The sequence below is a fragment of the Desmodus rotundus genome, chromosome 2 (genome assembly GCF_022682495.2).
Source record: "Desmodus rotundus isolate HL8 chromosome 2, HLdesRot8A.1, whole genome shotgun sequence".
NCBI lineage: Eukaryota > Metazoa > Chordata > Mammalia > Chiroptera > Phyllostomidae > Desmodus > Desmodus rotundus.
The window spans coordinates 131,971,896-131,994,630 of NC_071388.1; the positions used below are offsets into that span (position 1 = coordinate 131,971,896).

The 22,735-nt window shown below is 35.7% G+C and overlaps 1 protein-coding gene across 1 annotated transcript in view; it reads right to left on the minus strand.

The window, feature by feature from the left end:
* Positions 1-22,735, minus strand: part of LRP1B (LDL receptor related protein 1B) — a 1,720,016-nt gene that overhangs the window by 626,193 nt on the left and 1,071,088 nt on the right. The window contains exons 20-21 of the mRNA XM_053919407.2: positions 3,881-3,961; positions 2,570-2,734 (exon numbers count right to left, since the gene is read on the minus strand). Of these exons, the coding sequence (XP_053775382.1) occupies positions 2,570-2,734; positions 3,881-3,961 (246 nt within the window). The remainder of the gene's footprint in view (positions 1-2,569; positions 2,735-3,880; positions 3,962-22,735) is intronic.

Sequence of the window (22,735 nt, forward strand, 5' to 3'; positions counted from 1 at the left end):
AGAAAATCAGTTTGCTGTTGATTGTCTTTTTATTCCTCCTTTGCTTGTAGTGTGTGTGCACACCCACAAAAGTTACTATGACAATATAGCACTTCCTAAAGATATCGCATCTGTTTTGCCTGCAAGGGAGTATGGAAGTGAGAGGAAAGAGCAGCCTGACATTAAGAGGGAAGGGGCGAGTATATATATTCATCTAGAAGGGAACATTTTCCATCTATTAGTCATATTGATGAAGAAACAAGTTAGGATCACTAAAGAAATTTTTTTAAAGTGTTTTCAGAGAAAATATGAATTGAACTTCCAATTTTTTCTACAATGAAGATTATATACAGAATGTTCCATTTCCTAGTTTCTCCTGCTCCCTTACTACTAAAAGTTAAGTCAAGAGTATTTCTACCCTTTTGAAACACCTTGAGTTGAGAAAAACTACACCATATGCTTTGCTTAGCCAGGCAGTGTGAAGCAAAGTCCTGAGCAATTATGTGGTGGATTTGATCAGTTTTGACAGCCAGTCTTGAAACTTAAGCAAAAATGTCCTGTTCTTTATTCTGTAGCAGGTATGGGGACTGAATTAGTACATGACTAATTGAATCAAGTTTCTACTTTACCTCAACGATGGCCTCACAAACTCTACCTGTTATAAAATGACTTTTCTGATCAGCTTTAACAATTCTATGTGTCATAGTTATTTTATAACACCAATGTCAGAATACATAATGAAAATAATGATGGATAAAAGTATTTAAACACTTTTTGAAATACTTTGGATGATCTTGCACCAGAATCATCCCAGATTGTTACTTTTCTTCAATTATGGAACTTGTATCTGCCAAGTATAGTATTTGATTAGGGAATCCTAGTACTAATTTTAATCTAATAAATATAAATTAGTTCAGGAAGTTCTCCTCATCCTTTGCTTGAAACATGTCCAAGAATCGTGTAGATTATCTGGATCATTTCCTTAGTGTATTACCATAATCATATAAAAATGCATGGTGTTCACATTGACAGTATATCATTTACAATGATATATTAGTGAAATTGAAGTGCTCTAAAGATGAAGCCCATTAACGTTAAATAGTCACTGATTCTATAATAATTCAAACCCAGAAAGTTCTCTAAAGAGCTTACAAGAGGTGTGCCACCTGCTTTGGATGCTCATGAGGCTAAAGCAATCTCTCCACAACTTCTTAAGGTGCACTGAGCATTTTAACTTGGAGATAAATAGACATCAAAGAGATGGATGGGATTTTAATTCTGAGGTGAAAGTAAATTAACTTTGGGACAATTTATCTTTTACAGCATATTATGGGGCAGTGCCAGCAGGCCACGGGTGTACACCTCATGAGGAGCCTTAAAAGACATCTGTGAGGCAGGGGGAAATGCAGTTTATATTTGAAATGTAATTTAGCAATGAAATGTCAACCACACCCTAGATGAATGTTGCAAATATACAAAGAAAAAAAGAAAAATACTTTTGTGTTCTTCTTCTTTTTCCATGCAAGATTAATGCTAAACAAAAAGTTCTAGCTCATATATTCAAGTGAACCAACTAAATTGAGAGAAGAGAATAGAAGAATGAGACAAAGAGGAGAGAAGACAAAAATAATCATGTCAGAGAAAATACTTCAGACACTTTCTAATTTATAGGTTTTCAATTATTTACAAAAGACAAATATATCTCCCTGGGAAACACTTTGAAAATTATTCCTTTTTTGAGATTGCACCATATATGGTTCCCCTAGCACTACCACTTAGATAAATCACTCAATTATTTGCCTGTGCGCATGCTAGATTTTAAAAACCGAACAGGGACTGTGTTTTTTCATCCTTTTATCCATCCTTTCTGCCTAAGCACAGTACCTGGCACATAAAAAGTCCTCAATAAATATTTGTAGAAGAAATGAGAGAATGAATAATGTCCTACTTAAAAAGATGTTATTGATTGTATAAGTGTTTGATAGTCTAATATTTTTGTTATATTTCCCACATGATTTCTAATTTATTAATTTTCCCTTATTGTTCAGCACATTTTACAAAGTAACTCATATCAAAGACAGTGCCCAGCTGCCCCTGGATTTTCTGAGAGCCATGCTCATGGTGTCCATCCTCTCTGCTTGCTTTCCAGAAAGGCCGTCACTTGGAATACATCACAATTTCATAGGGGATTATCTCTAACCTTATGGAAACACATTGGGTGTGCAAATAAAAGGAAAATTATGCCTGTCTTCTTTTTTTCCTTTCTCTTTGTGATAGATTTGAACTTTGGTCATTTTTAAGTTGGAAGGAGGCTAAAGTGTAGTAAGTAAAGCATCTAATGAAGGTAAAGCATTTAATGAAAATAAGGAGCAAAGACCACAGAAGAAGGTATCAAAGTGTAAGGAGATATTAAAGTGAGAAACCAGAAAAAGGAAGAGTGAAGGTGAAGAGAGCAGCACATTATTTTATACAGTTTCACGTATTTTTTTTCTGATAAGCAATGTATTTTTATATAATAGTCACTCTGAAATACTCCAAATATTCCATAACAATTTAAAATGTGAATTCGTAGTTTCACAAAGTTACTAACCTTTGGCACAATGGATTTGGGTCTCATCACTGAAGTCCCCACAGTCATTGTCACCGTCACAGGCCCAATGGCCCGGGATACATCTGCCGCTGGAACATCTGAACTGATTATCAAAGCAGGTGTGAGCGCAGCCGACTTCGTCACTCCCGTCCCCACAGTCGTCATCTGGAAGGAAACCTCAACATAAATACAGGGAAACGGACCCAGGGAGAAGTGTTCCCTTACAAAAATCAGTGTGTTTTTTCTTCTACGTACAGAATTTTCGTTTGTTATTGAAAAAGGAATTTCAAATCGGTGATCAACATTTCCTATGAACAATGAGAGAATCATTTTCTTCTTTATACTGTTTCACTTCTGATTTGATATCAGTTACTAAACTACGGGGACAAAACTCCTTGACTTTAAATATTGAAGCTTAATTTCTATTTCACTCAGAACTGACTGACCACTAACTGAATGAATCAGCGTAGCATGAAATAATTATAAAGTGGGAGGATGATTAGGACTGTAGGAATTTCATGAAATGATATAGCTCATAACATATTTATTATGGAAAATTATTATTTTGAACTACAATATCTATGTGGCAGAATTTATCATTGTATCTTCAGTTCAGCCCCTCATTCCCCATTCTTTACCATGAGGACCACTGTGCTCCCTTCCCCCGCTGGCTCCTAAGTGTGTATTCATACTGGAAATTTGTTGCATACTATCATTAGCAATGATTTATGTTCTTTATAAACAATGATTGCAGAAGGGAAGGGACAGGAATATAAAGTAGAAATGGATTACAATTGAAATCGATGGCTGAGAAAGCATCAATTTATATCTAATTCATGTATCTGTATTTGGCATAAGTTAGCATAAAAATAAATTGAATAAAAGAAAGCAATACATTTGAACAGAAAAAGCAAGGTGACAGAATTGAGACCATCTGGATAATCACATAGTAATTTATAAACTACTCCATCACAGGTTATAGAGCATTTTTCATAAATATTTTGGGGAATATGAATGGTCCAAGTCATTTCCTCAACTGTCCCCTTTTTACCTCCTGTCTGTAGATTAGACTGTGTCCAGCACAATATCTGAAAGCAAATCTCTATTGTAGCCCCACGGGACTGATATTGAACTCCATTATCCTTAATGCTAATTCCTATTGATGTGCCAGCTGCCCCCTCACCACTTCTTCTAGACATTTGCTTGGCTCTGCAAGCTTCTCTTATAAACCACCTCTGAAGGATGCGAATCAGCACAGACAGCCAGGCCCCCAGTCAAAGCAGTGCAGTACAGTGAACATTTGGTACTTGCCAGAATCACAGTGCCATTTGCTGCTAATGCACCTTCCACTTTTGCATATAAATTGAGTTAGTGGCTCACAAGTCGGGAATTCTGTGAATGATATAAAAACATTCAATAGAAAATATGTTAATGACTGTGCTTGACTTAATTTATATCTCATTTGCTAATTTGATCAGAGCTCCTCCTCTGTCTTCCACAAAAGGCACAGAGGAAACACCAGATAAACATAGGAAGTGACAGAAACTTCTTGAGGACAGAATCTTCTTGAAGATATACTTTTAATATCTTTTAAATGAGTACTATCCAGTGACAGGAAGCCAAAGAGAATCATTTGATGGATGACTGTTTGGATTAATTATACTGCAAGTAAAACAAATAGATGTCAACTCCCTGCATCAAGGGACTCAACCACCTCTCAAAGGAAAACAGCTGGATGAAGCTCTCTGCTCTGGTGCTGCAGTCATGTACTTATGTTTTAAGAGAAAAAGGCCTTTTCTGAAGAGAGAGAGCCAAAGTAGGAAAGTTACATCTAGCTTTGCTTCTGAGAGATGTAAACATCACAAGTTGAATGTGAAAACAAAACAAAAACAACTCAATAAAAATAGTTTAGTTGGTATCATATAATTACAAAGATTAAATTTCATGATTACCAAAGGCATGTCTTAAATATAAGTTTTAGAATAAATTTAACTGTTTGAACACCGACAAAAATGTGATTGGAGCCAAAGTATGATTCAAAGACATAAATGAAAAGGAGGCAATCACTGACAAGTAGATATTAGGTTATATCAAAGGCTACCCATGAAGCAACCCAACAAATACTCTGACATACAAAATAGTACTAGAAAGAAAAATGAAAATGCCTAAAGATTTAATCAATACATCTAAAAGAACTTTGTTTTGTTACATGACAAGGTAATGAAAACTTATGTTTTAGGAATCAACATGAATGTCAAAATATGTTTCCTTCTTTAGGTAAGTGATTTCACTGTTTAGAAGCTACACAGTAGACATGAATCTAGGACTTTAAACAAAGTATTAATGCAAGTTATGGTTCAAATGAGTAAAAAACTAAATGTAGACTCTAAGGTATAATGAGATATAATTTTTAAAAAAGGAACATTATATCTTTTTGTATCTATAACAGGTTAATTCACATTTTAAAATCTTCCTTCTGTATACAGGAGCATATTAACCAATATCACAAGTTTTACAAGAAAAAAAATCACCCTAATTATTTGGAAATTTCTGACATTTGGTATATATTTCACTGGCTATAAAAATTTCCATGTAACCTTTAATATTTTTTTCTGTCTCTTGTAAGACTAAATTAGACAGCCAAAAAATCTAAAAAAAAAATTAGCTTCCAAAAGTTAAAAAAAAAACTAAAACATAAATAAGATGATCTAAAATTAGTGTATATTCAACCTCTAAGAAAATGAGTCGTACAACTTCTACCCAGAGTAACCACAAGATATGAGGTCTGTGCAGAAGGTATCCAGCCATGTAATATGAAAAATAGAGACATTTATTAAAGAAGATAGAAGATACAATAAACTTTGTACATAGGACAATGATGCCTCAGTCACCTTCAAAGTAGGCACCTTAGGACCTCACACAGTTCTCCCAATCATCATCAGCCGCCCCGTCATACTTTCCTGAATCTCACTGACAGTCTGAAATCTCTTCCCTTTCAAAGGTGATTTTAGTTTTGGGAAAAGCCAAAAGTTTCAGGGCACCATCTGCACTGTAGAGGGACTGAGTCACCTGAGTAATTTGATGTTACATGAATAAACTCTGCATGAAATGTGATACACAAAGGGGCACATTGTTGTGACGAAGCTGACAATCACCAATTGCCCACAGCTGTGGCCCTCTGAATCCTCAGAATAGTTTCTGTGGAGAAATGTTCAAGCTTTACTCAATATTTGATGCATATTCATTGCCCTACTAACTCAGTCATTTTGAATGTGATGGCCACACAGTACACATGCTCAGTTAACAGCATCTACTGCCCCCCCCCCCCCCCCACTGACTAGTACAGTGAAATCATCATTGTTCACACATTCCAGTCCTTGGCTGCCAGGTTACACCAATGTGGCTCAAACCTTTCTCATTATATTAACAATGGTTGGACTTTTTCCTGGACAGACCTCATACATGTATGACTATAATATATATGTGTTCTTTTTTAAATTTTATTTATTTTATTTATTTATTTTTAGAGAGAGGGGAAGGGAGGGAGAAAGAGAGGGAGAGAAACATCAATCTGTGGTTGCCTCTTACGTGCCCCTTACTGGAGACCTGGTCTGCAACCCAGGCATGAGCCTGACTGGGAATTGAACTGGTGACCTTTTGGTTCGCAGCCTGGCACTCACTCCACTGAGCCACACTGGCCAGTGCAATAATGTGTATATGTTCTTAAATAACTGCATTTACTTTCTGTTTTATTTTTTTATATAACTCTTAGTTACATCATTTCTCTTGGTAACGTTGTTGTCTGAATTAATTTATAGGACCAAAAGGCAAATTATATATATTTTTAAAAAGGGAGCTAAAAGGAACATAGGTCAAATCACCAAAAAGAACGATAGTGTTAGCCCTGGCTGATGTGGCTCAGTTGGTTGGAGCCTCATCAAAGGTCATAGATTCAATTCCCCATCAAGGTACATGCTTAGGTTGCTGGTTTGGTCTCCTGTTGGGGCATGAAAGGTATTTCTCTCTCACATCGATGTTTCATGTTTCTCTCCCCCTCTCTTTCTTCCTCCCCTCCCCTCTCTCTAAAGTCAATGAATATGTCCTCGGGTGGGGATTTTAAAAAGCAAAAAAAAAATCATTAATTGAAGGGAAACGTGTAAGGGAGTAAAGTTACTAATGTCTCATTCCTGTTTTGTTATCACAGCAATGTGATTTTGGGTAAATCACACAGCCTCTCTGGTCACAGATTCTTGGTTTATAACATGATCTCTTGGTTCTTTTAAATTCCAAACGATCAAGAAGTCAGAAGAAACATCATTGAGAAATGCACAACACCCTTAAAGCATTTAATGCAGGAAAAAAAAAAAAAAGTCCACCACCTGGTAACTGCTGGGATCATCACAGCATTTCAACAAAATACAGTAAAAATATTTTTTTCTGAATTTCAGAAAAAATAAAACAACTTGTAAATAAGGAAATGCTAAAATTATCTTTGGTTTTTCTCTGTTTAATTGTATAGCCAAATGGGCCATACACTTTATAAAGAGGTCCATCAAAAATTTAAAGATAATATAGGGTCTCTCATTTTTCACTAATATTGGAAGATACTGTTTCCATAATTTGTTCATATCCTATCACTAGTACCTGGTGGTGATAGAGAAACTATGTCTGATGACAATATACTTTTTCCCTAACAATAAAACAAAACCAATGTTCTTAAAATAAATATAACATTTTCACTGTTCTTCTATATTAGCTTTAATTTAAGAGTTAAATATTATATCTAAATATCTCAGTTTGTTTCTGGATACTTGTTCTAATAAAATCCTATTATGAATTCTTATATAGTATTTGACAAAGACTTAAATGTTATAAATCTTTTCTTTCTTGACTTCACATAAATATTCTTTAACTTCGGATATTCCCTGGGACACAAATTGCAGGACTATTGAAAAGATTACCTGATTAACTCTGAAAAAGAGAAAGATTATGAACCAAAGAGGCTTACATTTTATCATGTTACAATTACAGCAAGAAAACTGTATTTTATTTCTGTAGTTACTCTGACCTCATAGAATATTTAATATGGATTAATGGACTGTTAAAACTCTTCTATTGTTGCAGGTAGTATGCTCAATTTATCTGTTATGTCTTTCACTTAAAATTTATTGCCAGGTGATATGTATGTTATTATGTAAATTACAACAATTCTCTCCCTCTCTCACGAGCAGTCATGGTTGGTTTAGTGCTTACATTTATCGAGTACACAAAGCTTAGAGGTATGTTTCCCAGTGAGGCAGTTCTCAGGTCCAATTTATGTTTGTTTCCTGTCACAGGTCTTTTAAGCCCTAGGAATTTTCTTACTTCTTCCTTCTCCTTGACAAAGTGGGTATTTCTAAGTAACTTAGTACTGAAGTCGCAAAACACAGTTGTCGTAGGTCTGTTTGAGAGTATTTGTTCACATCCTATATACTGATGAATTTAACCTTTGTGATTAAGTATGCAAAAAATATATAGAAAAGTCAAGTTAAAATATATGGCAAGGAAAGAACATTATAGGGGTCCAGGGTTAGAAAAGTGTTATCTAAACCTGACAGAGACCACATATGTTATGTATTATCATTTATTGAATATGAGGTGCTAGGCTAGTTACATATGTACATTACCTATATTCTTCCCAACAGCCCGGCAATGGTTATTGCTACCCCCAACTTGAAGAATGAAACAACATAAATTGTCTGAGAATACATCCTATTACCACTAACTGTCAGAGTAAAATCTGAATACTATGCAGACTGATTCCGAAATATATTACTTTTTCTTTATATCATGCTGATCATACTAATGCCTTAGAAAAAAGATAGCATAGACAAATTTGGGGAAAGATGAAAAATTTAATTATTCTTTCTATAGCTTATGCCTTCCATTAAACTCTAGTTTTTATTTTTACCTATTTAGTATATAATTAAATATAGTTATGGAAAATACATTTTAAGATCACACAGGTTATAAGAATATATGCTTTGAGAAAATATATGTAGCATTTCTCAATACTGATAGTTATTATAGCTGCTAATAATTGCTGATGTCTGGACAAACTTCAAAAAATCTGGTAGAGTAAGTACATTTTGGAGAAAACCATAAGGGAACAGTGTACTACAAATTGTCTTTGCTTTTCTGCTATTTCATTGTTGTTACATAAAACCTCATTTTGTATCACATGTAATGTAAGTAGGTTTTATAAGTAGGCAACCTGAGTTCAAATCCTGACTTTGCTATTAATTAATGTGTGACCTTGGGCAGTTGCTTAACATCTCTAACCTTAGATTCCCACCTTGTAAAATAGAGTAAAACACCACTTCAACCTTTTATTCACTCAAAACATTTTGAGACTTTACATAAGACAGAGTTCTAAGTCTCAGAAATAACATCACTCAGAATAAATAAATGAACAGCATAATATTAGGCCCTGGGAATACAACATTCAACACTTTTCTCAGAGTGTTTACAATCTGGTAGGAAAAACATTTACAACAAAATTAAACAAGTGACTTCAATAAATATCTATAAATGTTATGATATAGGCAATATAAGGTATTATTGAAAAAAAACAGAAGCATCTAAGTTTAGATATTTTGCTCTAGAGTAAGAGATATGCAAGCTGACATAAATGGTATATTCAAGTTAAATCAGAAAAAACAGGAGAGGATGGAGTATTTTCAAAATATTCCAGAAAGATGGCATTCCTGAAGGCCCAGAAGTCAGGGTACATAAAATGTTTGAGAAACTGCAAGAATTTCAAATGTTTGCAGTAACATGTAAGGTGGAAGTTGTAAAATTTTTGGAAATGATCACTATTATAGATATATAAAACAAAGCATTGGAAATAAAAAAATACAGAGGGTATGTAGAATGAGACTAAAAGAACAGATAGGAAAAAATATTGAGCAGGTCTGGCAATATGGCAGACAAATAAGAAATGCTAAACAAAGTAACAAGTAAACATTTTAACACATAGGTGAATGTGTAAGAAACTATACATTTTCAGAGTCCCGAAATAAAGAGGCTTCTGGAAGCTAGAACACTTGGTGAACTATAAATGCTGTGTGTATGGTGTGGGGGAGGGGTACAGTTTTGCCTGCAAAGGCTATAGAAGAAAGCTGGATCTATAATTGAGATGCTTGGGTTTTAATGTCATTGATGGGCAGGTCACACATCTTCACTTTCAGAGAAAGTGTGGATCCCAGCAAAAATCCAGGACCCTCAGAATGTAAATAAAACCTTCAGTGCAAAAGTGGAATAGAGAATATCTCCCCCTCCCTCCAGTACAAACAAATGTCTCAGCCTGGACTGTAAGTAGACAAAATATGTATACCTCACCCCACCACCCTGAAAATTTAGAAATACAGTTTCCAATTTACAACTTTTCAACTTGATGATGATGTAAAAGTGATATGCATTCAGAAACCATAATTTGAATTTTGAATTTTGATCTTTCTCATGATGCAGCTCCCAGTCAGTCATGCGATCCTGAGGGCAAGTAGCCGATGCTCCACAGCATATGCATTGTGTTGGAAGATTTGCCCACCTGCAGGCTGATGTAAACATCCTGAGCATGTTTAAGGTAAGCTATGATGTTAAGTAGATGAGGGGTATCACATGCACTTCTGGCTCATGATATTATCAACTTATGGTGGATTTATCAAGAGGTAACCGCGTTGTGAGCTGAGGAGCACACGTAATTGTGAGATTGCATCACAAACTCTACTTTCCATAGTCAAAAACCTTAAGTAAAAATACCAAAGTGAAAAATATTTCAGGGTATATAATATTTTAGAGGATGGTGATGGTGCTCAGGGAAGATGTGACCTCAAAACAAGACTCCTAAGATTTCCACAGGAGCAAAATAGAAACATAGAAGATAGGGTCAAATTAAAAAAAAAAAAAAGTTAAAAAGGTAAAAGACAAAAATCTAGTGAATAACATTCAGCAGATCTAACAAATGCCAGGATTACCTTTATCAGGTCTTTGGATATTGTGAAAATAACTGGTAGGAGCTATAGTTTGAAGTAAGATGGACACTGTGAAATAGGTTGTCAAATGTATTTAAAAGACAGATACAAAAATAAAGTCCATGTGAAAGACAGCCCAATAAAATAGAGACGGGCTTAAAAAAGAACCAAGTAGGACATTTAGAAATGAAACCCAGCGTCTGGGCATCACAAACTGCACGGACAAGTTAAATTATAAATTATTACACTTGAGATAAATACTAAATTAGAAAGTAAATCTAAATAAGTCTTTGTCATTTCAAATAAAATATTTAAGATTATCTTAAGAGATTAAGATTCATGGAAGATAGACCAAAAAGACCAAACATAAAGCTAACAGTTCCAAAAACATGGAAAGGAGATAATGAAGATAGGCAATATTCCAAATACTTTTGTAGAGTTTTCCAGAATTTGTCAGAGATATGCCTTTAGATTTAGGAAGCACAATCTCTGTTAAGATAAGCAAAAATAAATTCACATATAGAAACACTGTAGTGAAATATCAGAATACCAAAAAGAAATTTATAAAACCTAAGTTAACCTGTACATTATTTATACTATTGAAATTATACTATTGAAAATATGTATATATACTTACTTTCCTTTTCAAATGAATTAATAGAAAGAACTTTCCAGAAAGTAATGTACTCCCTCTTACAAAGAGAATCATAAAACAAGAAATATATATTTGAGGGTTAGACAAAGACAGAGGAGCCTGAAAATGTAGAAGGGAAACCAAGAAATAAATAGCTTGTCACTGAACACAAGAGGAGCAAGTGCTTCAAGGAGAAAGTCAGCAGCAGAGAAGGCTGCTCAGATAACACTAGATACACAGTGAAGTGTACTACCCAGGTTTTCTTTTAAAAAATGACCCTTGTGATCTTAGAAAAGACAATTTCGGTGAAATGTTTTGGGGGAGAAAATAAATTTCCATTCTCTACCAGGGGTGTCCAACCTGTGGGCCATGGGCCATATGTGGCCCAGAAGGGCTATGAATGTGGCACAAAACAAAATTGTAAATTTACTTAAAATATTATGAGATTTTTCTGTGATTTTGTGTCACAATGCCACATAATCACAAAATCACAGAGGCCCAAGACAACTCTTCTTCCAGTGTGGCCCAGAAAGGCAAAAGGTTTGGACACCCCTGTGTAGACTGGGTAGAGGATAGATACATAAACTTTATGCAACTTTTCTAAGAAATTTGACTGTGAGAAGAGTAAGAATTAATGTGATAGCTGATGAGAAATATGGGATCAAAATTTTTAAATTCTTATGTTGGTGGTAATCTTTCTTAACAAGTTGAAAGTTTCATATTCACAAATATTAATGGGAAGGAACACATGAGTGAAAATAAAACTATAGGAGTGATATAAGCTACATTTTCTGTGTTTGCACATTTTAGGGCAGCAGAAAAATTTTCAAAGACTGGATTTATATCTAAAAGTAGTACGTATCCCTGGCAATTAAAATAATTAGTACTACAATAAATTGTGTATTCAATTTAATCTTGAGGTTAATATTAAACAATGAATCAAGATTTTTTTCATTCTGAGAAATGATTAGAAAAAGTAATAGCTTTAGTAAAGTGGAATGCCCAATGAAATGTGCCATAAGAAATCAACAAAGAACACTTGACATATAGTTTATATCAAACCCAAACTATTTAAATGTACTTCAAGTAAATTAATTTTGCTATTTACTTAAGGCTATTTTTCAAAAAATGGTGGTCTTTTGTGTGTGTATTTATAATATTACATCCTTCAAGAGAAAAAATAAAATGAATTTTACATTGATGTGACAAACCTTAAAAACTATATGTTACATGGCATTTGTCATATTTTTCTCATTCTGATCCATACGCAGGGATTAGTAATTGTAGCACCATGTAGGCACAAGAATAGACTCTTCAGGGCCACTGAATAGAATCAGGTTGCCAGGGATAATTTTTTGTTTGTTTTATTATTACCCTTTAAAGATTAGTACATTATTAAGAGTAATTTTTAAAAGATTTTGTCTATATCTATCTAGCTAGCTATTTTTAGAGAGAGGGGGAGAGAGGGAGAATGAGAGAGAGAGAAACAGTAATGGATTGCCTCTCATATGCACCCCAATGGGAGATCAAACCACAACCCAGGCAAGTGCCCTGACCAGGAATCAAGCTGGTGACCTTGTACTTTGTGGAACAATGGGCAACCAACTGAGTCACACAACTCAGGGCTAATAAGAATAATTTTTAACAAATTCCTTACACTCGTTGACTTTCAGTGCAAACGGTGTTTTGGGATTCCTTGTCCCCAGTTCTACTGTTGATTTCCATTCACAATGTTTATGTTTCATAAACATACCTCATGTAAACTAGGTATATAGTACCTAGATTTTACATATATTATCTCATCTGATCCTGATTTACATGTATAAATATGTTTATATAATATAGGTATATAGGTATGTGTGTACATTTATATACAATGCTGCTGAAGTGTTTGAAGAGTTCATGTTTACTCTCAAACGAAATTAAAGCGATGCATTCTAGTTCACACCAGAGAGACAGTAAGAATTAGTATTGCCCAGTGGCTGTTGAGCCAGCAAATATTCTGGTAGTGCAGAACTCTAGACATGATACAAAAGCAAAAGAATCTCAGTAAACCAGAGATGTACTAGAGAGATGAGGTAAGAAGTTAACTTGGAACCAGGGACTAAATAATAGGTAGTAGGAGAGTTTTTCACACACCTTGATGCATATTAGAATCACCTGAACAACTTTTGAAACTACCTGTACCTCAGTCTCCACTATAATTCAATTTGTGGTATGAGGCATAACAAAGTTCCCCAGGTGTAATGGGTTGAATTGTACATATCAAAAAAAATATGACTAAACCCCCGTACCTGCGAATGTGACCTTATTTAGAGAAAGGGTCCTGGCATATATAATTAAGGGTCTCAAAATGAGATCACCCTGGTTTAAGGGTGGACCCTCAACCTAAAGACCGTGCCTTATAATATAAAGAAGAGGGGATTTGACAGAGACACGGGGAAGAAAGCCATGTGAGACCAGGGTTTGGAGTCATGGTGCCACAGTCAAGGAGCCGCAGGAGCCAACAGAAGCTGGAGTCATAGAAAATTCTCCCCAGAACTTCCATAGGAAGCCCACTGACACCTGGATTTTGAATTTTGGTCACCAGACAAATGAGAGTAAGATTTTGTTGTTTTAAGCCATCACATTTGTGGTAATTTTTAAAGCAGTCCTAACAAATGCTAATTTGTAGGGAATGTTGAAAAAACAGAGTTTAAATCATGTGGTCTGATTTTAGGGTAAGAATCACTTGAGTTGCTTTTCCCAAAATACAGATTCCTGAACTCTATCTAAGGCCTACTGAAGGGAAGTCTTTGTGTAGGAGCATTGAAACCTGGGGATCTTTATCAGTAACAAGCACATCAGGTGATTCCTACCCTCAAGCAAGAAGTTGGAAAATGCTGAGTTAGGCAAAGGAACTAAAAACTGTTTTTGATAGTTTATGCATGTGGCTTTCAATATATTTTGCCAGCTTTTGCTTAACTTCCCACTTTTCTGCAGAAAAGGCTGAATTAATCAAGTATATACGAAAGCCCTCTGTAACCAAAGATAAATGTAAAAGAATGTCACATACCTATAAGAATAATATGAAGACAACAGTAGCCTTTATACCACTGTTGGACAAAATCATAATAATGTGTTAATATAAAGGTAGTGAAAAATAATTTTAAAATACCATCTGGGATACAAAGCATTAATCTGCATGGCTGAGGCAAGAAAAATAGCTTCTCAGTTTCTTAGGTTGGCATCATTTTAATACAAATAATTCATATTGGAGAGTGAAAAACAATAGGTTTGAGAGAAAATTAAAGCTCTAAGTCAAAGTAAAGAGAAAAATTAAGCACCTAATTGCTGAAAATAAATTTATCTTCATAGTGAGACAACTTATCAAACAAGTAATAAAGCACCAAAACATTATTGATCTCTGAATATTGACAGTTATTTTGGAGTAAGTAGAAGATAAGATGAATGAAAACTGGAAAAAGGTAAGATTGCCCTAACTTCAAAAATCAGTGAAAATATGGAAACTGTAGAGAGATGAAGTTTAGGTATATCTCTATAGTAATTCTAGAACAAACTTGTTAAAACATTTTGTCAGCACTTTTGTTGCTCATACAAAGTTTATATAAGTATAAATCAAGAAAATGAAATGAAAGTGTATATCTGTATTTTAGCAACATCAGAAATTTCATGATAAAGAAACAAAAAAAAACTTGTATGCAAGATGATAGTAAATGTAGGTGGATGAATGGTTGGTTCAAAACTGTATCTTCAGTTCTAATTCTTGTATCAGTTTTTTTCCCCTGGAGGATATTTTCGATAGCTCACCAAATGGTTCATGACTTTGTTACCATGATTTGGTTACAGCCTTAAAAGCTATACTTACCAAATCTTTGAATTATACAAAATTCAAAGTTAATTATAATTAACTGTCTCCCAGTTAATTATACAATTAATAATACAATTAATTATACAATTAACTGGGAGACATCACCAGCACTGTAAACGTAAAACTGCAAGGTGGTTGGAGTTAGAAGAAGATGAAGGTCAAAGAGTGAAAACCAACTCCCCTACAAAAATAAAACTTAAAAAAATTGAAATGTACAATTGGAAGTATCCAAAAGGAATTATGAAGTCTATAAGAAAGCTTAGGAATTTTACATGACTAGTAATTCAATATTTCAGTTACATATTAAGGCTACCATCTACGACCGCCTTAAAAGAAGCCTAAAATCCCAGTTACTGAAGGTAATCTGCCCGCTATAATTTAATGTAAAAATACAGTTCTGAGCCATTTACAATCTGTAAAAATCAGTTACAGATTTTTTTAAACTGTAGTAAAAACACATACAATTTACAATTGCAACTATTTTTAAGTGCACAGTTTGCTAGTGTTAACCATGTTCATATTGCCGTGCAGCAGGTCTCCAGAATTTGTTTAACCTTGCAAATTGAAACTCTATACTTACTGAACGTCAACTCCCCACTTTGGCCACTAATTTTCCTAAAGTCATTAAAAATGCAACTACATGCACAATAGGGCAATTGGCAGGAAAAGAGCCTGCACACATGTTCGTCATGTAAGGAAAAATGGAAGGAAGTGGTGTGATGAATCTGAGCAGGTGTAGGTGAACTTGATGGTCTTTTGTTATCTAAAGACCTATCCTGTGGGGAAGGTTACAAATTCAGCTTGCGTAGCCTCAAAGGACAGAAGAGTACACCTGAGTGTAATGTTTAGGAAGGGAGATGCTAGCTCTATAAAGGAATAATGTTCTGAAATTTGATTACTGCCCAACAGTAAAATTAACTACCCTGGAAAATGGCCAATTCTTTGTTCCTAAAAATATTCAAACAAGAACTGGGTAAGTATCTTTGAGACCAGTTTCAGAAGAATTCTTATATTGGATGAAGGCTTCAATTATGTAACATCTATATATTCAACTACCAAAGTCATTGATTCTCTGAAATAGATAACTAGAAGTGAATAGGGCTGACTTTCAATGTTGCTACATTTACTAACTTATTTTGCAATTCTGGACACACAACTCTAAGTGCTTCAGCATTTTTTTTCATAACATGAGGGGGTAAATGAATGATATTTCTTATTCTTTTAAAATTTCCATGTATTGAATATATGCAATGGTAGGTATGTGCCTACCTGCTGAAGAGAGAAGTATAGTGAGAGAAAGAAAGAAAATAAATGAGTTAAGTAAGCAGACACTTGTAACAATATTGTTCTTCTTCAATCCAGGGCTAAGAACCGGGAGACATTAAGAAGCCTCACATTCTATAGAAAGAACCCAGTATTTGGAGCCATTCCCTGTAAGTGGAGAGTACTCCGCACGTCAACCTTGTGGAGAGACCATTGGACTCAAGGGAAGGAGAGAATGCATGAGAGCCATTCAAGAAATTTTGTGGGTGCATGAGAAGAGAACTGATTGGGTGTTGCACAGGAAGTAGATTGGCCATTTTATCCTGTATCTAGAGAGGAAGAAAGAACTGCAGGGTCGTGGTAGGCTTCAGAGATGGGTTGTCTGGAGCGCAGTCTGATCTCAACATTTGGAAGAAGAGCAAAATGAGGTGAATGCAGCAAAAGTGAGCAAAACTTTTTTGATATCAGCAATGCAACCAAGAGGACAGCCCTGAAGCAATCGTATTCTAGTAAGCTAAGGCTGTGAGATATACCACTTTTGGTGGGAAAGATGGGGGATGGGGAATAAAAGAGATTTAGATTGTGATGTGAGAGGGCTATAAAGAAGGGAGAAGAGACAACAGAGAAGAAAATATTCAGGGAACTAAGAGGAGGATTGAGACCTCAGGCGTGTCTGAAGATCTCACATGAGAGCCCGCAAAAGACTGCATTTCTCATGCGTCAGAGGACTGTGATGCTCAGCTCAGAGAAGCAGAGAGAATGTTACCATGAGGCCTCCTTAAAACGTGTCACCCATTTCCTCCATCTGTCCCCTCTGCCTGAAGTGGTAAGTCTAGAGAGAGGAAAAGTGAAGAGTGAAAAAAACAAGAAAAACAAAACGCATTCCTCTCTCTTACAAGTTCCGAGAGCCTCAAGTTTAACTGGCAACAACGGAGGAGAAACTTGGACTAAGAAACAATATTGGATGATTCAATCAAAGTTACAGGAACTAAAAGTTACCAGAGTCATTGTGTCTGCCAAGATGTTATTAAGGAATGGCAAAGCGGATGAAAGCAGTGCTTGGCAATAATCATATTTCACATCAGTTCTCCACTGGTGAATGATCCTCATTAAATTTGTTACACACATATGCAGTTTTTTTCCTACCAAGTTAAAAAATTATGCTTAATCAGAAACGTTGTTTTTCTGATAATTCAGTTAAAGTAATTTAAATGAAATTATTTCTCTTTTAGAACTCTTCTGTTTTTGCCTGACACTTATCAATTCTCTTTCTGAGATCCTTTGCTCTTTATTAATGTAGAGTAAAATTATAATATTAGAAGTACACAAGGCAGAATTCTACTATCTCCAAAGATTAAAAAATAAACATCCATAAAATGGAGTACCATAAAATTAGCAAATTTTAGTAGATTTTTTTTATTATTCCCCATTTAATTGTCATTCAATCTTTCAATAAACTTTAGGTATTTTCCAAAGTTAAACTCTGAACAAATTATAAGTTATCAATACATATTAAGGTGTATTTATTTGAAAATAATAAATGTCAGCTATGTTTAGAAACCTGGAAGACAGAACAACCCAAAGGTTGTTAAAGTTTAAAATAAACAAGTATACTGTTTTCTAGTAAATTATCTAAGGGGCAAAAAGAGAGTTTTTTGAAATATTTATATATTTAATCATGAAATACCCTTATATTTAATACTGCCATTTGGGGATGGGCAGGAAATTTGTCTGAATGATTGTTTCCATCCTGAATTAATTTTGCATATATAAACATAATTATCTCAGTAAGTGTATGTAAGATAAAATCAAATATAAATGGTGGTTTCCTTAAGTTAGTGGTTCCTAAACTGGGATCCCAGGAGGATTAGCATGAGGATCAGAATCAAAGGGAAATTTGTTAGAAATGTAAATTCTTGGGCCCAACCCAGGACCTACTGGATCAGAGACCCTTGGAATGGGGGAAAGAGTCCTAACTTTCTGGTTTTAACAAGCCTGTCAGGAAATTCACATTTATGTTGCTCAAGTTTGAGAAACAACATCTTAAGTTAATGACTCTCAGACTTGATACATATTAATACCACATGGAAAACATTAAATATTTGATCCATGAGTCCCACCCCCAGAGATTTTTAATTAATTAGTCTAGGGTGGGGTATAGACAGGTGATTTTAAAGCTCCTCGGGTCATTCTTTTTTTGACAGCTCAAGTTGAGAACCAATTCTAAGTCCTATCCTAGAAATGAGATTGATCATTTCATTCTTCCACACATAGTCCACTTCTAACACAGGCTTCACAAAGTTAACGTATCCTCTCTTATTTGTAACATCAATTTACAGATTTCCCTTTCAACATATGAAGACTACTGAAAAAGCTAAGATTGTTTAAAGACTAAGACAGAATGCTCAAGGGCCTTCCTAATTATGTAAATGTTTGCCAAATAAAATCTCAACCTAATATGTGCAATTTACTTGTAAAGACAAATGCAAGTAAAATGAATCACATTTGTCAATTGGTGCTAGCGCACTGCACTGAAAATCTGAACCCCAGACGTAATAGGCTCAGCTCCTAATTTTTACGGGAAACATTTCCAGTCATAGGATTCTCATATACTTAATTCTAAATGCTAATATTATTTTTGTTGCAAAGCAGTAGTTATTTAAATACAAAAGAGGTTGTTCCTTGAACTGAAGTGTGAGGGAAAGAAGTGATTGCAGATCCTTCTAATAGTATTAAGCCTATGGGAACTTGACCAATTCCAAAGGGAAAAATAATAGATGATGAGTCCACATTTTACAATGATGCTCGGTAAAACAGGGAATGAGATGAACCTATATTCATTTTTACATTATTGACAAGTAGAGTGACAGGTTCTCTTAAAGAAGTTAATTTAAAAATTTATATATTTTGTCATTTTGTATTTAGTGCAGAATAATTTTTCTTATGACAGAAATCTGTGCAATTCTCTCAACAGTTTTAAAAGTGAGATTGTGCCTACTAGAGCTTCACTATACGCTTCTCTACTGACATAAATTTTTATTTAAAATAATGATATAAAAAATAAATGTGTTGACTACAGAGAGGACAAAGCCTGGAGAGAAACCTGTGTGTTACATTATATAGGGAAAATGGTTAATGTTTAATGTCACTATAGTTTTTTGCCTTTTCCTAGTGATGCTATCCTTCCTATGACACAGGATTTATTCTGCGCTTTCTTTATGAAATTCCCACAGTCCACAGCTGCCTGTCTAGGACCATTTTGTACTCATGACATTAAGAGTATTCACCATTTTATAGTCACAGGCCATCTCAATTCTGACAGGGGCACCCCTGAAAAACTCAATTCTATACCACCTGTGTAATTTTCCGTTACCTATAGTATGACTCATGTTCTGGAAAGAAAGCGTGGGCAGGGGTCTCTTCTGGACTTCCCTGGACTACCCTGCTCTTTCTCAGGCACTCACTTCATCAGTTCTGCTGTCTCTGCTGTATGCCCAGCCACCCCCACAGCCTGCCTGGAAGGAGTTTTAGAACTCCTTGAAGACAACCAGCCCTGCAACAACACATGCAGCCCACTAACCAGCTGTCCTGGACCATTAGTTATCTTATCTACTTATGAAATTATTTAACAACTATGTTTATGAGTCAAGGGTCATCATACAGTGTCTTTATTATTGCTTTGCTGTGATAAAACTGGTTGGGACAGAGAAGGAATTGCTGCATCTCTGAGGCTTTGATTTCTGGTAACACAGCTACTCATTGGGGCTTCACTGTTGGCACTTGAAGACCATAGGCCCTTCCTTTCCACTGGAGACAAACGGAAAATAGAGGTGAGTGAGAGACCCTCAGCCGAGATTCTTAAGGGTAGTTTTTCCACTGCTCTTAGAGATGTTAGAGATGATGGAGTTCTAAATTCAGAGAGAGGTTCAAAGATGCTGCTTTTGTCACCCTCATTTGTCCTAAGTGCCCTGGCTTCATGTGACTTTGCCATTCTTCTGGTCTTCCATTGAGCTTCGATGATCTTTCTGCACAGAGAAATACATCCTATAAAATTTGGCTATATTTTAAAACCAAACATTGGACAACTAAATTTCACCATGTATTCATATCCAGTAGCGTACTAAAGGTGTTTTGTACTTGCAAGCGCTGATTTCCAAATTTCTAAGGATTCTATGAGTCAATTGTTAGGCACACAGCCGTTATTAAAAAATGAATTATATAAATTTACAATTAAATAAATAATGTTGAAAACAAGGTCAATAAATCTGCAAGGATCAGAACTTCCTAATTATTTAGCTTTTGAAATTATTTACATGTATTGTATCTGCATTGTGGAAATACAGTATGCTTGTATGAACATTTCCCAACTCCACAGTCAGAGAGTCATACTGACAACTTGATTTTGGCCATGGTAGGAGTATTTACACCAGGGGAGGAGGTTAGTTCAGTTTCCACCTGGTGATAGCCATTTTCCCTTGTCTAGTGACTCCCTGAGAAACTGCCTCACACAATTTATGTATCACCAGAGCTTTTTCAGTAGCTGAGCCTCACGGGCAACCAGCAGATGGCAGCAGGTCTCAGGGTGTTTTGGGCCTATTGCTTAATTGCCCAAGGCCTAACACTGGAGGCCGCCAGCCTTGGTATGCAACTTGGACACTTGCACAGGAACCAGGGCCCAGCACTAGAAGCTACCAACTGTGGATTAATTTTTAGCTCCTAATAGGTAAACAGGGCCAGTCACAGGCAGTGTCTGACATAATTCTTCCCTAGAGACCTCAGAACTAACACACCAGGTGGTGGGCTACAGACCACTACAGAGCATGACCCAATTAGCTCCACAAGTGGCACACTTAGAGAAAGGTCTCAACTTCTGGCCAAGATAGAGGTGTAGGTAGATATACTTTGCCTCCTCACAGAACCAAAAGAAGGACAATAACAAATCTAAAAAACAAAAATTAAGCAGAACTGCCAGAAAATTGAACTGCATGGAAGACCAAGAACCAAGGAATTAAAGAAGAAACATTCATGCAGATCGGTAGGAGGGGCAGAGATGGGCAGCCAGGGTGGAGAGGACTTAGGGCATGGCTGCGGCTTGAGGACTAGGGTGGGGGAGGTGGAGGCTGGTGCTCTTGGCTGTCCCACATTTGCATAAAGATAAACTAGGAGGAACAACAGGGGAACAAGACAGACCACCCAACCCATGGTTCTATAGCACAGGCAAATAAGGCCTCAAAACCTCTGTCTGTAAAAATCTGTGGGGGTCATGGCAGTGGGAGGAACTCCCAGCCTCAGAGGAGAGTTCATTGGAGTGATCCACAGGGTCCTAGAACATACACAAACCACCTCACTGGGAATCAGGACCAGATGTCCCCAATTTGGTTTTGGGTAGTGAGGGAAGTGACTGAAAGCCAGCCAAGAACCAGCAAGCAGCATCATTCCCTCTCTGTCCCCTCCCCCACATACAGTATCACAATACAGCCACTTGGGTTGCCCCACTCTGTAAAATACCTAAGACTCTGCCCCTTACTACATAACAGGTGAGCTGAGACAAAATAAATTTATATATATATATATATATATATATATATATATCCCAAATGAAAGAACAGATCAAAGCACCAAAAATAGAATTAAGCAATGAAGAGATAGCCAACCTATCAGATGTACAGTTCAAAACACTGGTAATCAGGATGTTCACAGAAATGGTTGAGTATGGTTGCAAAATAGAGGAAACAGTGGAGGATATGCAAAGTGAAATAAAGGAAAATATACAAGGAACCAACAGTGAAGGGAAGGAAGTTGGGACTCAAATCAACAATTTGGAACAAAACAAAGAAATAAATATTCAACCAGAACAGAATGAAGAAACAAAATTGCAAAATAATGAGGAGAGGCTTAGGAACCTCTGGGACAACTTTAAAAGTTCCAATATCTGAATCATAAGTGTGCCAGAAGGAGAAGAGGAAGAGCAAGAAATTGAAAACTTATTTGAACAAATAATGACGGAGAACTTCCCCAGTCTGTCAAAGGAAATAGACTTCCAGGAAGTCCAAGAAGCTCAGAGAGTCCCAAAGATGCTGGACCCAAGGAGGAACACACCAAGGCACATCATCATTAAGTTACCCAAGATTAAAGATAAGGAGAGAATCTTAAAAGCAGCAAGAGAAAAGGAGACAGTTACCTACATAGGAGTTCCCATAAGATTACCCCTGATTTCTCAAAAGAAAACTTACAGGCAAGAAGGAGCTGGGCAGAAGTATTCAAAATCATGAAAGGCAAGGACCTACATCCAAGATTACTCTATCCAGCAAAGCTATCATTTAGAACGGAAGGACAGATAAAGTGCTTCCCAGATGGGGTCAATTTCAAGGAGTTCATCATCACCA